This window comes from Cyanistes caeruleus, chromosome 5, assembly GCF_971803275.1.
Source record: "Cyanistes caeruleus chromosome 5, bCyaCae1.hap1.1, whole genome shotgun sequence".
NCBI classification, from domain to species: Eukaryota; Metazoa; Chordata; class Aves; order Passeriformes; family Paridae; genus Cyanistes; species Cyanistes caeruleus.
The window spans coordinates 79186439-79208471 of NC_141705.1; the positions used below are offsets into that span (position 1 = coordinate 79186439).

Sequence of the window (22033 nt, forward strand, 5' to 3'; positions counted from 1 at the left end):
ATTTTCCTGCCAAAATCTGACCACACAATTTAAGGATTTGCCTTGTGGGACCTTTGCTTAGGTACTACAGTATTCCACTGCTTACTGCCTGTGTAAGGAGCAACCATTTGCTCTCCCAATTCACTTTGTGATTCAGTGTTTCTATCTTTATAATATTCTGACAATAAGTTTATTTTTGTAAGTCAGGAGCAGAATTCTTCAAGTGCTCAACAGTAGCCTCATTCAGCTCCAGTAAAAAACAAGGAGCTAGTAAAGTACAGTTATACAAACGGTGAGCATAATTAGAAGCCCAACATTATTTCCATAAGAAGTTTTTCCACACAGAAAAAGCCACTCAGACATATTTTTTTGGAGTTGCCATGAGAGCCTAACAAAGATTTCTTACATTCCATTCCTCTCTCAGAAAGGACTGAGCATTTGTTTTTTAAAGTCCTATTTTCTGGGAGTCTGTCTGGTATTTACCTACCAATCCATGTCTCATTCTTAATATTCAGAGATGGAATAATACAACTAATTCAGAGGTGGAATAATACAAATAATTCAGAAAAGGTAATACAACTGATACCTACAAATGACTGCTGTTGTCCTTAGCTAAAGCTGTCCTGACACCTTTTGGCAATCTAAAAAACCGAGTCCAAATAAATCTTTATCCCCATGCACATGTCAAATTACCAAAATCTTCAGATCTCTTTTTGGTTCACTGATCACTTCCATTGAACGTATTATTTTCCAAATGGAGCTAAATACATTAATTTTTCATAAGAAGCTATTTAAAATAATGAGTTACTGAATTAGAATAGCTGAATAGGTGGGATCCTATCATCAATTTCTTTATGATACCTTCAAGGATCACATGGAGTCACTAAACTTTTTTAAAGAAAATGTAGGATGCGTGTTGAAAGCTTTAAGTATTCTTAAGTGCTCTCCAGAGAGTGTGCATAACCCACTAATTTTTCATGCCTAAAGGGTATTTTAAGTCTTTTTCACTGGTATTTTTTTTCCCTTTTTCCTATCCAGATGTGTTTGATAAGAATGGTATAGTACAAAACTAAAGCAGAATAAATCCCATGCAAAACTAGATCATTGCATTCTATGCTACTCATTTTTGTGGGTTTTTTTTTTAGTTTGGTTGAGTTTTTTGTTTGGTTTGTTTTGTTTGTTTTGTGTTATCAAAATAAGCAAACACCAAATTATTTCTCTTTCTGCACCAAAAAATGAATTAGAATAAGGACAGAAAAGGTAGAAGTACTATGGCAACACCCCCACCTCCACTTTAAGTCCTAGGAGAAACTCTACTATATGTTATTTGAAAAGAAGTATGATATCTATAAAAATCAAATGTTTCCCGAGGAAGTGGCCTAATATTTATTGCCCCTCTTTGTACAAGCACCCTCCCATTGTTTCAGCAACAGCAGATAATGATTTTGGCTGGCCTCAGGCTGACCTGTAATATTTATATGCCAAGGCATTTATCAACTTTATAAAACCCCAGCAGACATATTAGTATGTAAAAGGAAGGAGACTTCCTTATTACAAGTGTTTCTTCCTGATACTGCTTCATATCTAGGAGGAAAACAAATGGTGCCACAGTCCACCCAGACATTAAAAACAAAACAAAACCAAACCAAAAAAGAGTCTTGCTTACTCTTCACCAAGCAATCTCTTACAAAAGGTTGTGGGAAAACCACAGGGAATGAACCAAATTACCATGTCATCTCTGCTAGGGTTTTTTGGGTTTTGGGGCTGGGAGCGGGGGAAGAGAAATTTTGGTATGCCTACTATAGTTTTTTAAAACTTTATTTTTATATGGGTTCTTACCATGGAAGTTTCTGTTCTGCTGGGGTACTGAATGTACCACACTGTCAGCTTTTTTGGTTGGCAAGTTCTGTTCACTGTAAAAAAAGCATATATGTGATTACAGCAATGAAACTGTTGACAGACACCACTGGACAGCTAATCCAATTTTTTTGTAGTTATCAATATCTTAAGTAAGTGTAAACTGTTAATCAACATTCCATCTTGTTCATTTTCCTAATTTGATAATATGCTATTTATTAATTCTTTGTTCTGATAAAAAATATTATTCAAAGTTGTGATTGCCCCTTGGTATCTCATTCATAGGGATTTTCATTTCATTTTTTCCCCTCAAACTGGAATAAAACTGGAAGATCACAGCTTTTGATTGTAGATCACAACCCAAAAAGGAGAGGAAAAAAAATATCAGAGGGTTTACTAAATATTGCTCGTTTAGACAAGCAGAAAACATGCACTACTAATCCAGACAGGGAGCTGACAAACACTCTGCCAATTTCTACCTTCTACAAGAGTAAGGCAGGGAATAAGACACACGGAGGCAGAGGTTAAATTAAAAAAAGCAAACTAACCCTGTTATTGAAAGGACGGGAAAACAAGAAAAATACTGAAAGAAACATGAAAAATGGAGTTAAAAACAAAACAGTAATTTTTTCCACTTTCTGAAAGAACTTTCAAGTAATTAATTTGTATTTTTGGGGATTTATGAGACAGAGTCTGAAAGGTTAGCAGGGAACTAGTAGGTATTGCAAGCCAACTGAAATTACCAGTCATTTAAAGCACTTCTAAAGCAAGTCCCAGGAAGTCAGCTGTATTTTGATAAAATTTGTTTATTTGACAAATGTTTAAACAACAGTGTAAGCAGCTTCTTAATGAACTACACTGTTTGAAATTTATCATATTCTCCCTTACAAAATGACACATTTGAGTGCCCCATTGCCTCTTGGGTATACTTAAAAACGAGACAGTTTCAACTGTGCAAAATCACTGTATGAGGCAACCATCAAACACTGAAAATACAGCCAGGAGTTGGAGTAGCTTTATATGTGATTATGTCATTAACCAATAAAAGCCCATTGGGTTTTTGCATACTGGGATTTTGTACAGTTTGGTGGATGAAAGAGTGGGACAAAGGGCAGAAAGGTCAAGGCCTTTTCGTATCCTGGTATTTGCCGTTGTTTTTTCCTGTGAAGTAAGTTGCCATGAAAATATATGTCTGAAAATTTGCTTGGATCTAGCAAATTAGATCTGTCAAAGAGACTAGGCTTGGGTTCCCAGCTGTGCTCTTCCATTTTATGGATACAAACAAGATCTGAAAGAAGAATGAATGGGTTTTAGAAGGATCTGCATTCCACAAACAGTTTGAGATAGACAAGACTGAAAACCGCATGTGGAAGGATTATAACTTCCTGTTTCTCAGCATCACATAAATTTAAGTTGGAATGGACCTCTTCAGATCATCAAGTCCAACTAGTTTTAGTAATTTTACACTTTTCAGCAAAGATTTATTTCAGACAGGTCAATCAATTACCAAGTGATCAGTATGTATCTGAGATATCTAGGAAACTGAATTTCTGCATCATGATTGCTAACAGCATCCAAGATTCACCAGCTTCCATTCCCATCTCCTTGTGAGGGCCTGTACCAATTTTACAGCTGTGATTAATATGGACATTGTATTATTCCATTACAGATGGAAACTTACACACAGTCTAAAAAACTTCTAAGTAAAGAAGTGTATCAATTACTACAAATGAACACACCCTGCCCCTCAGCAGGGCTCAGCAGGTCTGGCTCAGTGCCTGGATAACTGGCTCAGTGCCTCCCAAAGAGAACCAGAGTGAAGGTAAATTGAACATTTAATTGCCCACACCCTTATTTCAAGGTACACTTTAGCTTTCCACATACCTGACTTCAAGTAAGTTTCAAAGCATGTTTTCCTGGGTGGTGTTGGTTTTGAAGAACACATAAAGGTTAGAACAGGTTATTTTTCCATAAAAACAACCTATGCAAGCTCTAAGAGCACTAGCATTACCTGCAGGAAGAACTTTCCTTCACATTCTTGGCATCTGTTGTATTGATTCCTTCAATAACAGGGGAGTCTGGATTTGCAGATCCGTTGCTGATATGGTCACTGCTTTCATACCCAGATTCTGTCCTCTGAATTTGCCAGTTATCACCATGGATTTTTCTCTCTGTAAATCCTTTGCTTTTTTCAGCATTCCCTTTTCCCTCAGAATCCAGTGAACTTCGACTTCCTGTATCCTGTTTTGTCTCATCTTCATATATAGTCATTAAACCCTTCTGTATTTGGTTCTCCTTTGGCCAGTGGTTAAAGCTCCGCTCTTTTTCATGCTTAGATTTACTGCTCAGGTTTGCTTTGTGCTTTGGGCTGTGCTGTTTTTTCTCAGTCTCACTGAAAATGCTGTCTACATTCAATGTCTCTCGCATTGGTTTCCAGCCTTTACTCCTGCTCCTGATACTTCCTTTGTCCCTGGAGTCTTGACTGGTGTCCGTGTCATAGCCAGTGACGCCATCGGTCCGTGTCCTTGTCACTGGTTTCTCCCCAGCAGGAAAAGGTTCTGTTTTGTTTGATCCAAGCACATGTGCAGAAAGCTTTGCCTGGTGAGATGCTTGGTTGTCATGCTTGTAGGGGCCCCTTCCCTGGCTGCCGTAGATCCGCTGATCCGCGCAGTGCCTCAGTCCGTTTCCAACTGGAGGAGACCCTGACTTAGCACTGGAACGGTCTTCCCCAGTCAAGTCTTACAAGAACAAAAAGGGAAAAAAAAAGTTCCATTACAGTTCTCGTTAATATTTCATAGAATTATTTGTGTTGGAATGGACTTGAACGATCATCAAAGTTTCAGCTGCCCTGCCACGGGCAGGGACACCTTCCACCAGCCCAGATTGCTCAGAGCCCCATCCAACCTGGCCTTGAACACTTCCAGGGTGGAAGCAGTCATTCAACTGATACTGCTTAACAGTTCTTACAGTATCTCTACAAATCCAGCATGGATTTCAGAATACTGAAAACTGGGAAAGCCTAATCTTACAGTGTGGTCTCTTAAAAGGAGAAAAAGATCTGCACAAGCAGCACTGATGCAAAAAATTATTTAATCCATTGGTTCTCTGGTTGTATTTTTAAAACGTACCTCTTTGTCTCCCAGACTCTTTCCTTGGTCCTCTGTCTGCGTCTTTCCGTAAAGATGTGAAGCTTTTCATGTCAGCAGCTTTCTGGGCACACTCTCTGGATAAGTCCTTCAGCCTGTCCTTGTGTTCGCCGTATCCCAACTTGGCTGAAAAAAATGCTTCTTGTCAAACATCATTACTCCAAAGTCATTCATCACCAGAACACACAAACATACTTATGGACAGTAAGATTTAGTTATTACTATAAGGACTATTTAAACTGACTAATGAATTATTTAACACAGATTAACAACTTGAGATTTCTTTCCAACTGTAAGATCAAGTCCATTAACATGCAGGACTACAAATAATGGTGATATCACAGGATTGCTGGGGAAAAGTGTTCCTCAAGTTGCCAGTTACCCACAGAGCCACACCTCAGCCCTAAGTCACTAATGTGCCTCTTAATCAGCAACATCACCAGAAAGCTTGATAGTGTTTGAGAAATGGAACAAGGCCTCAAGAGCCACTTTAGTTAAAGAATAACAAGAGTAATAAATATTCTGCATTTACAGCTCCCTCTGCAAAAGTTAACATTTCATGGCAGATACTCAGATATTACTTAAACATCAAATAAATCTTTGAATTACAACTGAGTCAATGATGGAATTCTTCCCTTAGAAATAATTCTAGTCCTGAGGTTAGAACCCACCTGAAACGCTACCAACTGAAATATTTCATAATAAGACATATCTGGTCTGTTTTTTTGGGGGTGCAAGTAGGAAATACATACCTGGACCTCTGCCACCACTTGCTTGAATATGGCTTCTACTGAATGCTGGATTATCTGGCTGAAGTTTTTTATTACTCCTTTGATTAGTGGAATCTACAATTCCATTCTCTTTCACATGGTCTGATTTAGCAGCAGAATGCTTTTCAAATCCTGTAAAACAACATATTTACCTTCAGAAATAGAAAGCTTCAAAATTTAAATTTCCAATATCTAAATTAATTAAAAAAAAAAAAGTGCAAGCTTTTTAATTGTGGATTCAAAAACCAGAAGAGAAACATCACCAAAACCCACACTGCATTCCAATAGATTAGGCAATAAGGTTCTGTAATATTTTATATTCTCCCATATTTAGAGTTGTAGCCTGCAGTGAAACAGGGTACTCAGTTCTTTGCTCCCTGAAGTAATCTATGTTCTGCTGCTACACATGATGTGAAGAATAGCATGTCAAATTCAATTTGCTTTTTATTTAAGTTCCTTGTAAGTTATGCTTACCATTAAATTTAAAAAGCCAGCCTGAGACAGCAGGCTGTTTCTGTACAACTTCTGTACAATTCTGTACAAATTACAGAACCAAAAGATTGGATACTTTTTCCCATTACCCATTAGTCTCAATTTGTATCCCCTTATTAACAGGTACAATGAGTATACACACTAATCTCTTTTCTTTTGAGACTCATTGGATAATGATTAACAAAAGTATTTCAGAAAAAGAGGCCAATCCATTTTTTCTCCTTTATAATCCCCATTTCAGAAATAGAGCTGATATTGTTATTAAAAAAAAATAAGATATATCTAATTACCCGGGTCTTCCCCATTTCCTCCTGCTGCCTTGCACTGAGACCAGTGAATAATCTGCTTTGGTGCATCTTCTGGAGACACAGCTGTGCCATCTGGGTTAGCATAAAATAGCAGCAATGGCTGGAAGTGACACCGAATGCACCGGGACACCACATCTTTCCATTTTGTTCCAATCTAAGAAAAAAACCAGCAAAACAAAACCCCAAAACTTCTTCAATAGTGCTGAACCCAAAAATGGAAAGAGTAATTCATTAAGCAGGAGCCTAATTCCAAATGTACATGAAGATACGACACTTTAGCACGGTGGTTCACATAAATTGTAACAAAGACAGAATGAGTATTATATGGGCTAAAAAATCAGATCATCCTTATGGATACAGCTGCCAGTATCCCCTTTTTCATTAAAAGAAGTAAAAGTTCAACAACAGACAAGTGCACAAACATTCTGAAACATTAACCATTTGTAAGGCCCAACCACGAAGCAGTGAAATCAATTCTAGCCATTTAAAAAAATTACTTACACCAAATATTTGTTAAAATAATAATAAATAGTTGTTTGACTTTCTTCAACACTGGTGTCAGAAGAACCCTCTCCAGAAAAGAAAAGATCCCAAATTTTGGTAGGAGTAAAGCCAATATTTACCTCTTTCACATTAGCATCATCAAACAGCACCCATTTGCAGCTCTTGGTGTGAAAGGCAAAGGCACAGTAATGTCGGCTCGTGTAGCAAATCATTCCCACAAGAAAAAGCTCACTGTTTTTGGCATTTTCATCTGTAACCCTATAAAACAGCTGTAAAAATGATTACGTATTTTAAAACACGTGTAAAACACAGCCTCAATTTCCTGACCTACTGCTGGCATTACACCAAAATAAAGGTATTTAATATCCTGTTGCATTATACAATTTTTCCTGAGTGTAAATACTGATTTTTGCTCTACTACATCCATTTTAACTTTTTCAGTTTTGTTTTTTTTTTATATTTGAAAGACTAAAGTATTAATGATCCAGAATAATTTCATAAATTTCAAACTGAAAATGATTTTCCTAGGTTTTCAACTTGAAAGTCTCCTAGATTAATTATTGTACTTAGGGACAAAACACTTCCAGCAGGACCTTTTCCTCTCACAGAAGCTACATCAAGCAGCACATTATAAAGAACCATAAAAGTAGGCATAAGCTTTATATAAATATAGAAAACTTCATGTAAAGTTAAGTCGTGCTTATAAAAAACACACATGAATATTTCTATTTTATATATATATATATCTATTTTATATATATATAAATATATATTTATATATTAGATATAAAAAATAAAATAAAAAGTAAAATTAAATTCTAGAAAAAGCAAAGAGTAAGTTTTAGGTCAGATACCCCTGGAAGATAAAGTTGTGTTGCCAGATTCCGCATAACCTCTTCTGTCAGATCGGAGTGTTCTGAATCCCAGACTAAACCGATGGTGACAATCTCAGGACAATTCATAAGAACACGACGAATTTTTATTTTTTGACCACAATTACTCTAGAAAAAAGGAAGCAAAAACCATAAAGGGAAGGGAAAGTGTTTAAAAACTGGAAATCCAAAGGTGAGTCACTACACAAGAAAAAACAACAGTTCAAAAAACAACTCCGCAATGTCTTTAATTCCAAAATTTAGTCATGGTGTTGGTTTCTAACAATTGAAGTATAACATTCTTCACCATAAAAACATTTTGATGAAGACAACAGCCTAACTTCTATACCCAATCACCACCTTAAAACAGAAATCTCTAACTTAATGTAATGTTTAATGTAACCATTAAACCATAAGTGTAAGAGCTTTGTTTGCTTTGACTGCTCTGAAGAAGCAACACAACACACAACCCTTCTTTTATAAGAATACTTCTAGCCTGATTTAAAATCCTAAAAAGTTCTCCCTTGGATCCCAAAGTAATGCAACATTTTTGTTTACTTACAGGACACTTTCTGTAGTCATCAGCAGTATTTGCTGCCTGCAGCAATTCTGCAAACATTTCTGGCTTGAGACGTTCATGCCTCTCCATCATTTTTTCTACTTCATTACTGCAAAAATAAATTACATAACTATGGATCTCCCTTCTAAAGAGTAACAGATCTCAATTAACTGTATTCTATGACTAAAAAGAAAACACAGTGGTAAAACAGTAGCAATACAAATTTTTTTGTCAAACCTTGCCTACATCTTGCTTTTGAAATCCAAATGCTGCTTTTTAACAGTAGCTCAAAAACATGCAACAAAAAATTACACATTAATTTTTTAACACTTAAAAGCCCTTCTCTGGGCATGCTTTGCATATGACTAGAAGGGTGTATCTAGAAAAAAAGAGTAACAAGAATAAAAGCTCTTACCACAGGGCTGTGGTGGAAATGTAACGCACAAATTCCGTAAAAGGCAACGGATCTGATGATGCTCCACAACTGCGACACACACACTACAAAAACAAAAATACTTTTGTTTTTATTTATTCAGGAAAGAGAAAACAAGGTATTTGTTAAACCAATCAAATTAAGGTCTGACCTGCTCATACAGTGTCATAGCAAACTTCTGGTGAGAAATACAGGATTTGGAAGTGCACATATCTGTTTCGCTGTTTGGCACTAAGTGGAAATGAATCCTCTCAAGGATATTTTCCTAAAAAGAAATAATATCGATGTAAACTGAACTGATGAAGTCAGAACACATTAAGAACATTACAATTTAGTACTCCAACTATGCTCCTTGACTCCAAAATACTATGGCTGCAATGAGTTTGTCCTCTGAATCAGCAAGGCCATTTTTCCCTTTTGACAAAATTACCAGAGGTAATGGGAAGAAGTGAATCTATTCAGGTAGATCAGACAGATGATTAGTTCAGGAGTCCAAATGCATTTTGAACAGATGGAGCAGTAATAAGAGTCTCCCTGTCAAGACTGCAAGACATCAAAAAGCCTCTTTCGGGAGTTCTGCACTGGATTTTCCTACGTAGGTGAAGAAACATCTAGCAGGTGGGAGTTAATTTGGGGATACTCACAAAGGATGTCCTAAGCTTAAAGTAACTGAAGCAGCAATCATATTTCCTGCCCCTCAAATCTGTGTCTGAAGGTTAATATTGCAGGTGTTTTATGGTGAACATTTTCATTGTCTAACACAGGACCTCTTAGGAAGGATTGTCTCACAATCAGGACCTCTTTACCAGAGTTCTGTGACATCTGGAGTCACCTTTACAGGCTGCAGCAGTGGCTTGTGTTTTTCAGTAAGACACTTGACTGAAGCAGAAAGTAACTACAGCAAGATCTTCAAGTATTTGCTCACTCTTGGGTGAGAAAATGGAAACCTCTTCTGCAGCAGAATTTGGCAATGAGCTGGCCAGTTGTAACACACTGTGTTTCAATAGCTGGTGATTCAACACTCCAAGGAATAGATAGATATATTCAAATAGATATATTCAAATCCATAGGTGCTTCTCCTGAGAAAGTACCCTTTCTCTCCATCAAAATATTTCTAGAAGTGACTTAGAGCTCATCATCCTCACCAACCTCCTGCTCTACCTGAGCTACAGAGTTAAGGGAGTAAAGTATGGAACAAGTGCAAGAGTACTCCAAACCGCTTATCTGACACTTTCTCCATGTCTCTGTTGCTCTAAACTGGCATAAAGAAGCTCAGCAGGATTATGTCATTTGAATCCTACCCATGACTCTGGAGCTACCAAAAACCTCTAAACAAACATAATTTTACTCAACTCTCATAAAAACACTTACAAAGCATTCTGCTGCATCATCCATGAATCCCAGCTGGAAACGCTGCTCATCCTTGAAGCTTTCCGCGAGGGCGTGTCTCATGTTATCCGACGGGAGGGCTTTTTCTCGGCTGTGTTGGAACTGTGAAAAGATTGCCTAGGAAGAAATGCAGTGATTACTTAGCTTCATTAGCTTGGCTAGACACTGTGGTTCTACACAGATACATGGTTTCTTGCATAAATGTGTGAAATATTTATATTTAGAATGTTTATAGACCCACATAACTTCCAAAATTACTGTTTTCTCTTCCAGTTACTGTGTTTGTATTCTGCTACTGATTCCTCTACAAGAAGTTATGGTACCAAACTAAACACTGAACCTGTAGAACAACAACATAAAAAATACAAAACTAACAGTGATTGACTTGAGCTCCCTGAGGCAACACAGGCCCTGTTTTGTAATTATACAGCTTTTTTAATTTGGCCCCTGGAACAGCAGTTCATCCATATGTATCTCATGTCTACAGATAGTGTGTATTTCTTAGGGCATAATGTAATACCACTCATGATTCACTAAATTATGTAGTATTTACTGTTTAGGAGGGCAGTATATCTTTATTAAAATTATGGATATGCAAAACCTCCCATCAATTAGATAGAATGCCAATAATCCTTGCTATGAAATTAGCTCAGTGCTGAACCAGCGCACAGAATACAAGAGAAAAGGTCAATATCCTCAGTTCTGGAACATGATAATAAATTGCACTTGGTTTTTAATTCATTTCCCAGAAGAGACAGTTGGCTGCTACTTTTCTTTTTGGCAGAGACAGCCCTCCAAGTGAGCTCATCATTTAGCTAGTAAAGGAGGTTGATTCTGAAAGAACTGAAAGTTAAAAGCTATTAAATGAATTACAGATTTGCAGATATTTAAAGGCGTATTCCCCCGTCAAGAATTCTAAGCCAAGCTTTAAGGAGAACTGAAGAGACTAAAGACAAAGCAAGTCAGGAGAAGTCATGTAAACTATAAATAAGGGTATGCATTCTTTACATAGGTTTCCTATGATTAAAATCTGTTGGCTAGAAGGCCAAAGAAACAAAAAAAACAAAGTTTCACTGCTAACAAAAAGTGTTGCTTTAACCATGACGCAGTGCAGGGTGTCTCTCGAGCATTTAATCTTCCCTCTCAAAACTAAAAGCAGGGACTACTGACAACAATTACAGACACTGTACCCATGCAAACATTCAAAATGAAGTTTTTAACAGATCTGTTTTGAAAACATTTGTCACTTCCCATTTTGACTGCTAGGTCATATATTTGGTATGCAACATAGCTTTATATGTCCAGTAAAAAAAAACCCAAACATCCAGTAGAGATCAGCAGGTGTGCAGATAGGTATGCTCAGTTTAGTGGCCTGCATAGTCCAAGTCCCAGAATTTATTGCCTGTGCTTTTAGTTTATAGGAGAGGCTGACAGAGATAAATTATCCTTCACTGTTTAACAGGTAAGAAGAGTTAAAATATCCCAAGACCACAAAAAAAAAAAATCCAACCAAAAAATCCACCCAAGTCACAAACAAGCTACTGTTTATCCTCATGCAGTGTATCTATTGCATGGAAATTCAAATGAACAAAATTCTGAACGCAGAACAAACAGAATTACTCAACCAGTATCTTAAAGAGCCAAGAAAGCAAAACCAGTAGTGTGCAGAACAGCTGGGGACAGATATTTCCAAACAAATTGACTTCTCTTTTTTGAGGTCAGTACATAGGCCATGGAGTTAAATATCACAACTACACTGTTAAAAAAATAACTTATCCCATTTTAACCAACCTCAGACCCCTGCAAAATATCTTCTTTAAATACAAAAAAAATATTTCTCCTACAAACATCTGTTAAAAATGTCCTTAAAACTAAATTGCTTCTTTACACAAGAATTACTTGGTCATATTCAGAGATAGGTATGATACAGACACAAATTTTGAAACTATTTATTTTTCCCTTATTTTGAAATATGTTTTTTTCCCAGATTTTTTTATCTACCTTTAAAGCACAAAATATGCAGGCATCTCCTTGACACACGTGTCCAGTTAAACCTCTTAAACTTCGTCTAAATATGTCAAGTTGCCATAATACCTGTAAAAATAAAGAGAAAATAAGTAATCTGTTCTGAAGGCTCTTAGTTTAACACAATTTACATAAGATTTTATTTATTTCTTTTCTTTCACATAACATACAACTCAAGTACCAATATTGCTGTAGGAAATGTGGGGGTTTTTCCATTAAGTTTGGTAAATTACAGAGATAGAAATTAAAGTTTCACATTCAGGACTTAAAATTTAGATCTGTCTTCGAAATTTTTTGAAACAATGTATTTTGGAGAAAGATCTGAAGTACTCTGGAGAAAACAAGCAGCAATCTAAACTCTGTGCATAGATTGTAGCAGTTTTCTTAAAGCTCTACGTAAGAGTTAAGTTCTATATTATATCCTTATGGTCTCTTATCAAAATGATTGCAGCAATACATTTGTTTTTCCACAGATCAAAATAATCCTGGTGCTTACACAGGTATCTTTCTACCTCTTATTTGTGTAAATACCCTACAAAAAGGTAATAGCTTGGATACACCACAGAGCTCAATATCTAATGTCTTGGGTACACATGAAGTGAAGCAGTTCAGAAAGTTGTCCATTAAAAAAAATAAAAATAAAACCCCTAAAAAATGAGTTGTCCAGAGGCACAGTAAGACAACAGCTGCAAATCCAGGGAGAAAAATATATCCTATCTATAACTGTAAAAGCTAAAATGAAATAGGATGCACTGGAGACTGCAAGTCCAAAGTTCAAGTCTGAAGTGTGAGCAGAGGTTAAAAGAAAAGAAAGGAACACATTCCTCCTTGTAAAAGGGCAGTCACCAACCATCTGCCACTGTTTGATGAACAGCACTGGGTTGTGAAGTTGTAGGATTGTCTGAAACTAGAACTAAAAAATACTCATTTTAGGGCATCTAAGTGAAAAGAGTAGAATTGCAAGAGAATATAGGTCATGCTGCTCCCATTGGATACAAAACAGCAAATGCTCTACTGAAACTACAGTATAATTTTATTTTAAACACATATAAATACCATACACACCACATAGCTATACCTCTCATATCTCCTAGGTTTAAATCCACGCCAGTTTTAATTCTTCCAACTTTCAGACACTCTATGCATCTATTAAACCCACTGCCAGTTTGACAAATAATTCTGTACAATTTAAAAATTAAATTAAATTCAGATCCAAAATCTGAGCATTACAAGAAGTACCTTGTTATAAAGAGAACTCCAAGTCATATTTCTTTGCTACCAAGTGTATCTCCTACTCTAATTCCCCAAATCTTTCCTAAGATTAGAATCAAAGCTCTCATTATATGTGCATATTCTGATATTCCCCAGTATCACTGGCTCGTTTGCTAATTCTGAGAAAATGAGATTATAATAAAAATAATATCCTACTCAATACAAGTAGTAATGGTTGCCCCATATAAAAAAAGTGCTGTGTAAATTTTGGAAGTAAATTTTGCTACGTTTGACATGAACATTAGTTTTAAAATTCAAGCAGAAAGTTTTAAAGTTTTAACTCCTATGTTTTCAGATACAAAAGGAAAGGTTTTCAGACATTCTCGACATATGCAAATAAAATTTTGTGCAAAATAAAGTATTAATACTCTCAATTCTTCACAGTTAAATGCTGAATAAAATCAGCTTCATACAGTGTCTTAGTCCTACAATTGCCATTTTTGTTTCCCACACACACACTTGGGAAAGTCTATTCAAAAAATGTTCAATAGATGAAGTTTTTTCTTACCTGAACAGCACTATTAAGAAAGCAGCTGTTTTGTCCAGGTTCATTTAATAAGCCTTTAGTAGGGGCCAGGGACAGGATACTTCCAGGCTGATAAACTTTTCCAAGGTTACCCCCAGGTTTTCTTAGGAATTTCACCCATGCCATTATTTTTTAGAGTTTATAATCACGATGTTCACGCTTAAATATTTAAGGATATGATGGGTGCAAGGCAAAGAAGGTGGTTCTACCATAAAGTCATGGCATTCCATTCAACTCTGTGCAGCAGTAACCATCCATGGGCTAAAGTCCATTTTCCATGAGCAGCTGTGAGCCATCCTTCAGGATCAGTCCCCCAGTAAAAAATACAGATGAAGAAAGTTTTTAACCCTCAGGCTTAAAAACATAAATAAATAAAGGTGTCCAGTTAAGGTTAAAACATGTTAAAAGTCATTAGAATAAAAGTTCTTGTTAAGCAAGTTGAACAGTAACTGACTTCTTCCAGGTATATCAATAAAGTATTACCATAAATCATTAGTTGGTTTATATTGAAAGTTTATATGTCTATATCACAGAACTGGAAAGTTCTTGTCAGGTGTTATACTCCAGTTCTCTCATTTTCTTCCATCTTCTTTTTACTTCTAACTGTAAACCCTGAAATATATTCTAGTTTAGAAGACTCCATGTTTATTTCATGCTCTTTCCAATGAACCTGAAATAAGAAAAAACCAGAAATTATTAAAAAAAACAAACAAACAAAAAAACAAACAAAAAAAATGTTAAAGAGCTTCTAAATTAGGAAAGAGATCATGGCTAAAACAACCTCTAAACAGAAAGGCAAGATGAAATAGCCAGGAAAGAGGAGAAGAAATCACCACCTTAAAATTGTTTTTAAGGCATAAAAATGAAGTTATTTTATCTAGCATAATTTATTATCTTCTAATTTCTTTCACATCTCTGAAGATCAAAAAAATTGCTGTAAAAGTTCTCCTAATAACCAGCAACAGCTTATAAAAAGATAATACATGAGTTAGTCAATCTTTGAATCTTCAAGCTAACAAAAACATCACCAAGAAATAAATCTTATTATTCAACACTCAAAAAACTAAGCTGGTTTTGATTTCAATTTTATGGATGGATTGTCAGCTAGTACTCAGCTTTCAAAAGTTTGTACTGCCTACTAAACACTACATAAATGTGTCATTAACCTGGCTGCATTCTCAAAGCAACCAGAACAACAGTGCTAACAGCAATGCAAGACCATTCTGGTTGCTGCCTCAGTAACCCATTCCAAGATATTCAAATTCCAGCAAAAATTGGTTGCTTCTCCAATTCTTGAAGGAGCATGTTGAAGGTTAAATGAGTCCATTTTCAGAACAACCCCACAACCACATGTAAAGCCCAAGCTGTGATCCTCTCACAACAATGGATTATTCTGTCGGTTTGGCATTAATACATCACCCACACAAACATTTGAAGGAACAGCTCAGAACAGAATAAATTTAAATAAACCAATACAACTGGGACTGCATATGTGGGAAAGAAAGAAGGAAAAAAAAAATCAAAAGGGTGACATTTTAAAACCTGCAGCTTCTCACTACAGTTTTTTCCACTGTGTAAACTTACCAAAATTAATGAGGAGCATTAAAAAACAAAAATGAAATGTGTAGTTGGAATACTGTATAAACTGTAGGAGAACTTAGCTCAGCTCAGAACAAGCAACACCACATTCACACAAAACCATTCTACAGCTCTCTAATAATGTACAGCTGGGATATGTGGCTTTCAAAAATACCCGCAGGATGTCTTGCAACCCTAAAACTATTCCCCTCTATTTAAGAGAAACATTGGTACTTGCTTGTATTTAAAAATAAAATCAATAAATGGAACCTAACCAAAAATCTCTTTTGCCCCATGAATAATCGGATGAGTTCTGTTTGTTTACTGATGTTACTGTATCTCACCCGTAAGTAATTTGATTTAATAATACTGGAGATAGTAAGTGTGATTTGTGGCAGCGCTGAGCGAGGAGTCTGAAATCAAGCTGGAAACTGACCTTGACAGAACATCATGTAACAATTTTGTTTTCTTTATGTTCACTTCAGTTAACTCAGAAAGAAGATAGGAAAAGAAAATGTAGCTGGAAATGTGTATCAGCTTCAGATCTTCTCAGAAATACACACACTGTTTTGGAAACAAGAGTTTTCTGGAACAATTTAGGATAATGACGAAGAGCATTCATTTACTAAGACCTTACAGGAAGTAATTTTCTCTTGCATTTCAGGAATGCCCTGCAACTAACACTGCACGCACCAAGCACTGAGCTGTTGGGCTGGCTCTTAGTTAAAGTTATAATGATTCACTGCAAGAATTTAATGAAAAATTAAATGGATTAGCTCTGTGTTACTGTCCCATTGCATTAAAATGCTTCCTGCTGAATTCCACATCCACAAAGCTGCGAATACAAAATTCTGTCTATCACACAATCATATTCTAATAAATTGCAGAACACATTAATTGCAGTTTTCATATGTAGAAGTTCCACTGCAAATTTTTTCTCCACTGCCTCGAATACTAAGGTACGTGGCTCCTCATTCATAAGGAAGAGAGGCACGGTAGATTAGCCTTCCAATGGTGCCAGAAGCAATGGCATTAATTTGTCATCAGACTCTCCATAAGATGAAAAAGCCTATAGTGGCATCTTGTTCTGAAATTTGCACTGGACAAATATCTCAGTTTTGATTTGAAAAAGAACCAAAAAACCAACAAGAATATTATTCATCTGCTGACAAGCCTACCCCCATCACAGATGGCTCCATAAATGAGAGAAGTGATGCTGCTAAGCAGTTTTGGTTGCTTCACCTATCACGAGTCTGAGTGAACTTTTAGGTGACTGCGACTTGGACCAGACTCCCATAACCTAAATTCAGCAGTCAATAGCACTATAATTAGGACCTGAAGACTTCTTCCTTGTCTGTGGTAAGCCAGTGTTGCTGAGGGCACTGTAGCATTATTAACCTCTGGGGTTTACCAGAACTTTTTAAGCTCTTGGCTTGCCAAAGGTGTGAGTGACAGAATATAGACCGTCAGTCAGCCATGGATGCCCCATCCCTGGCAGTGCTCAAAGGCAAGTTGGATCAGGCTCTGAGCAACTTGATCTACTGAAAGGTGTCCCTGCCCATGGCAGGGGGTTTGGAACACAATCATCTTTAAGGTCCCTTCCAACCCAAACCATTCTGTGATTGAACCATAGTGAGTCTTCAGTAAGGGCAATATTTCAGGAAAAGAGTTATTTCACACAGTGTTACTGACATGCTACAGATTTTTAGCAGCTGAGAATTAGGGAATACTCTTGCCCTTCAAACTACATGAATTGATTGTGGACAACTGTTCTCAACCAAAGACACTAAACAAGGGCTATAAGCTCTCAAACCAACGTCTATTTACCAGCCTAACTCCTTTGACCTTGTCCAGTTTCAGTCACTGTTTTTCAGTCACAGGTGATCTCATCAAGCACCTGGCTACCCTTAGCTGTGCAGCCTCACAGGACAAAACACATTCCTGTCAAAAATTCCTGGCACTTGCCTTCACAGCTTCCAGAACAACAAATCCACTTGTCAGCAGAACCTCACGTTATCACCTTGCTTGGTTGGTACACCCCAGCACGTAGCTGTGGCTGGCACAGACTCTTTAGTTTAAGAAGCAGTGTCACTAAAGAAGCTTAGAAATCAGTGCAGCTGATATTTTGCCTAAACAATCACTTTCTACAAGCACATTTGGGTTTAAGAATCTCTGATATCCATCGAGATAAAAGTGAAGAGATAAACAGTTGGCTATGTTAACACTGGAACTACCAATGCCTGGTATTATCAGGGCTCCTGATAATTTTCTGCCTCATGGCCAAGTTCTCCCAGTTTTCTCCCTAGCTGGGGCATAAGCCAATTCTGCTCCTCACATCATCTTACAAGGTCTCTCTCTTCCAGCCAGCTGCCTCTTTTCATGCACTTTCTAAGTACATAATCATCTTTGAGTCTTCTATCCCTTCTGTCAAATTGAGTGGAAACCTGCCAACAAGTTCAAAAGTTGTTGACCGTTTCTATCCCTGAAATTTGGCTGAAGAATAGTTACTTACATCTTCTCGCCTTCACTTTGCGACTGTTCTCAGGGTGTTGCACAAATTACTAATGGCAAACCTTTTCTCATGCCCTGTTCTGGGGTTACTTTTAAGCCACACAGCATTTTGCTTCTGCTTGCAGTTCATGCCTCTGAGCTGAGCCTGGCAACCCCACCCAACAGTCTGACAGCTCTGGGAAATCAATTTCTATCTGATGTAACTTAGGAATTTAAACACAAGACAACAAAAATTGTGAAGGAAGAGTGATGAAATGTATTATGAGGGAATAAAGTTATCATGGGAAGCCACTAAAATTCTCTGCAATGAGCTAATATTATTAGGACTGGGGTTACTGTCTCCTCCTTAACAGAATGAAATCCATCAAAAATTCAACAACTTGCAAATGCAAGAATTCAAGTGTTTTTCTCAGATCAAAAGGTTGACATTTAAAATTGCCAAATTTTGTGAACAGAACGAAAATATGATTTGCATTGTGACAGTACTGCAGGTTGTAAGGATTTTTTCCTACATTTTAAAAAAGAAATAAACAGTGAAGCTGCTTTTAAAATGTAGAAAAAGTCCAAACTTTGAAAGGAATAATCTCTTACACCCACCTCAATGAGGCTGAATCATAATTTTTTTGGCACCTGCACAGATCCTGTCCCCTTTGACCTGTAGCCCCCCTGTTAAATATATTTGTCAACCCATCTCATGCACCATAAGATACATGTAATGCTTTTAGTAGCCACCAGTCTTTGTCTTTGGAAATTATATTATTCACTTCAGAAGTTGCCACAGAAATATGCTTACAGGAATGCAAATTCTCACTATTTTAAACATCAGAGAGGGAGAAAAACTTGATTAATAGCTGACTTGCAACAGATATAAGAAGAAACAGAACAATGCTACAAGAAAAGGCCAGTGCCAGGATATTACCACTGACTGGAATTGGTCTGACACATTCTTTCTCCTTGTCACTGACTCAACAAGTCCCCAAGACACTGAAGGGGTATTTGATGATATCTCCTCTAGAAATTCTTCCAAACAATCCCTGTAGATTTTCAACCCAGACTTTTTCTTTTTTCAAGATCTCTATTGTGTCTTCTCGAGCCCTTGCCTATTTAGCTGTCCCTCCTATGCCAAACCACTGCTCCTGCAGTCACACGTTTCTGCACCCTTCCAGGATGGAGAACCAGAAGTGTAGATGCTATCCCAGATGGCTTTTGTATAACTGTACAATTTTTTGCTTTAAGCTGTTCCAATAAAAACTTTCCTGTTTGCATCAAAACCAAAACAACAGGTTCACAGCTCAGCCTCCCTCATCTGTTGCAAGGAGAAACCGACTTTAGAAATAGCTACAATGGGAACTGTGAGTAAAGATCTTGGAGAACACAAATTCCCAGCCCATGACATGGGCCAGCATTTACAGTGAATCATCACATAGACACTACGGAGAAGATTTTTGTTTCTCAGTCTTCCTACTGCTTTTCATGTGATTATTCAAAGACTACAATGTACTCTTTCCCCGAGCCTAAGATAGAATGTATCTTTACAGCCATACTCACACTTGCCTTTTTATCTCAGATTAATTGCCCCGGCCTTTCAGTTGTTTGATCTGTGAAGATGTTTGATCATTAACAGGTATACAAAATACTGAGTTCTGCTCTTCCTCAAAAAGATGCTTTCTTAAGTTACCAGGAAAAAAAAAATGACTAAACTGAGTTACAAGGAATGGTAATGAGAGCATCATCTTTAAACCCACACGTATTTTATAGGCTTGACAAAAAAAAAAAAAACAACGAGTTTGAATCACTATACCTCATATTTCTACATTAACATATCCTGTACAAACCTTCCAACAAACATTTCACTCAGTCTATCCATCTAAAATCCTGTTCCTACCTCAACCCATCATCACTTAACCCGGCCCAAACTCCAACTCGTTTCTTCCCAAACCATGAAGTTTGTGAAGAGTTCTGTGAATGGGTTTTGCTTCCACCACTACATCCCTCAATGACTAAACCATTTTACCCTCTCAAGAAGCATAAACGAAGGAATAACCAAGGAGAGTGCCAATACCCTGACACCCTCCAGGGTCGCACATCCAAATAATTTTGTCAGTAGCACAGCGTGCATACTGTATGGCCAAAAAAAGATTCTGCACTATCAAAGCTTGATATGAAAGTCAAGTGCCTATTTTTTGTGTTTTTACTGTCAACATCTCACTGGTCAAGAATAATAATTTTTTATGCAAGTAACTTGATACTTAAGAAAAATAACCAGTATCTCTTACTTTGCAACAATTTGTTAGGGGAAGAAAGGATTATTTACCCTTTGACAAGACTAATTTATAGTCAGATTATAACGTGAGGTCTCACTTTTTTGACACAAAAAAAGCACCCTTTCATCCTATAAGAAAAGAGCAGGTAATCATAAAATCATCAAGGGATTTTCCATTGCCTTGGGGTGGAAGGGGATACTGCATCATCAATCAGGCACGATGCTGTTTGCACGATTAAGTTGTTGTTCTTAAAACAATCCTAGTAGCTTCAAAGTTAAGAAAGCTTAAGTGGTTTGGTGTTTTGGATAGGGGGCTGCATGAGCAAAATAAAGCACTAAGTAAAGATACGTAAAACTCGCACTTGTTCTGGGAAGGGAAAAACGCACGTCGAGGGAACAAGTCACAGTTCCTCTGAAAAGCCGATTTTAAAATATTTGCATTGGAAATCAAAGGAAGGGATATAGGTAAACTTAGAGCAGATGCTAAGCAGGTGATTTGCGTACATTTGCATACATCTACCCACACGCCTCCGAAACTCCATCTGCACGAGAACACACAGCAAACAACCCTGCCTCCAAAACGCTGCAAAAACTGATTAAATTTCAAACAGCTCCAACACTACCTGTACCGGCATTTCCTGTTCCAGACGGACAGCCAGACAGCCTCTGGAAACACTCCTGAAGAACTCGCTGCTGGGCATGTGACCGCCGCCTTGAACATTGACCGCGCTCCGCCGCTCGCTCGCAGCCCGCGGGGTCCCCGCTCCGGCCCCTCCGCTCACACAGGGCGCGGGGGCAGCGCCGGCCGCGGCCCCGCAGCTGCCGCTGACCCCCACCCACGCAGCCCCGGCAGGGATTGAACCCCGGCCGCCCCTCCGGCCGGCAGGACGCGGCGGTCCCGTCCCTCCTCGGCACTCCGCGCTCCGTCCCCACCTCGGCACCCGCGGCCGCAACCGCGCTCGACCCCTGGCCCAAGCCGACCCTTGCCCACTGCGGTTTAGCCCTGCCCGAGCCGCGGCTCAGCCCCTATCCCAGCCCCGGCTCAGTCCCCCCGGCTCACCGGCGGCTCCTCGCGCAGCTCCTCTCCCGCCCCCTCTCGGCGGCGACTCCGGGCGCGGCCCCGCCCTCACGGCAACTTTTGCTTCCCCCCCGCTTCCCGCTCCTCCTTCGCGCTCCCCTCCCCGGCCCGGCGCCGCCGCGCCTGCGCAGTGGGGAGGCAGCCGGGACGCTTTCCCCGAGCGGTATCCCGGATATTCCCGAGCCGGGAGAGGGAGGGAGGGAGAGGGGAGAAGCGATTGGAGGCGTTGGCCGCGCCCTCGGCCGGCGCGCGTGCGCGGTGCGGGCGCGGGAAGGCGCGCGAGGCCGGGGGGCGCCTGAGGGGCCGCGATGGCGCCTGAGGCGATGGGGCTGGAGCGGGAGCCGGGCTCGGATCCCCGCGTCCTGCCCAAGGCGCAGGGGGAGCCGCGGCGAGGTAAGAGGCCCTGGCAACCCCGCTCCTCCCTCCCCGCCTGGTCACGGCTGGAGGGCGCAGCGGGCGCCCCTGGGGCGC

The 22033-nt window shown here is 38.7% G+C and overlaps 1 protein-coding gene across 4 annotated transcripts in view; it reads right to left on the bottom strand.

Annotated features, from left to right (window-relative positions):
- Positions 1-21824, bottom strand: part of USP53 (ubiquitin specific peptidase 53) — a 29330-nt gene extending 7506 nt beyond the window's left edge. The window contains exons 1-15 of one of the 4 annotated variants that reach the window (XM_086888053.1): positions 21545-21809; positions 14616-14802; positions 14115-14486; positions 12311-12403; positions 10292-10426; positions 9072-9185; positions 8903-8985; positions 8491-8596; positions 7911-8057; positions 7176-7325; positions 6535-6706; positions 5735-5884; positions 4965-5108; positions 3848-4574; positions 1819-1892 (exon numbers count right to left, since the gene is read on the bottom strand). In XM_086888053.1, the coding sequence (XP_086744179.1) occupies positions 1819-1892; positions 3848-4574; positions 4965-5108; positions 5735-5884; positions 6535-6706; positions 7176-7325; positions 7911-8057; positions 8491-8596; positions 8903-8985; positions 9072-9185; positions 10292-10426; positions 12311-12403; positions 14115-14258 (2239 nt within the window). In that variant the 5' untranslated portion in view covers positions 14259-14486; positions 14616-14802; positions 21545-21809. Of the gene's footprint in view, positions 1-1818; positions 1893-3847; positions 4575-4964; positions 5109-5734; positions 5885-6534; positions 6707-7175; positions 7326-7910; positions 8058-8490; positions 8597-8902; positions 8986-9071; positions 9186-10291; positions 10427-12310; positions 12404-14114; positions 14803-21107; positions 21276-21544 lie in introns of those variants that run through there. The other 3 variants (XM_086888054.1, XM_086888051.1, XM_086888052.1) reach the window with 3 other exon arrangements.
- Between the last annotated feature and the right edge of the window lie 209 nt (positions 21825-22033).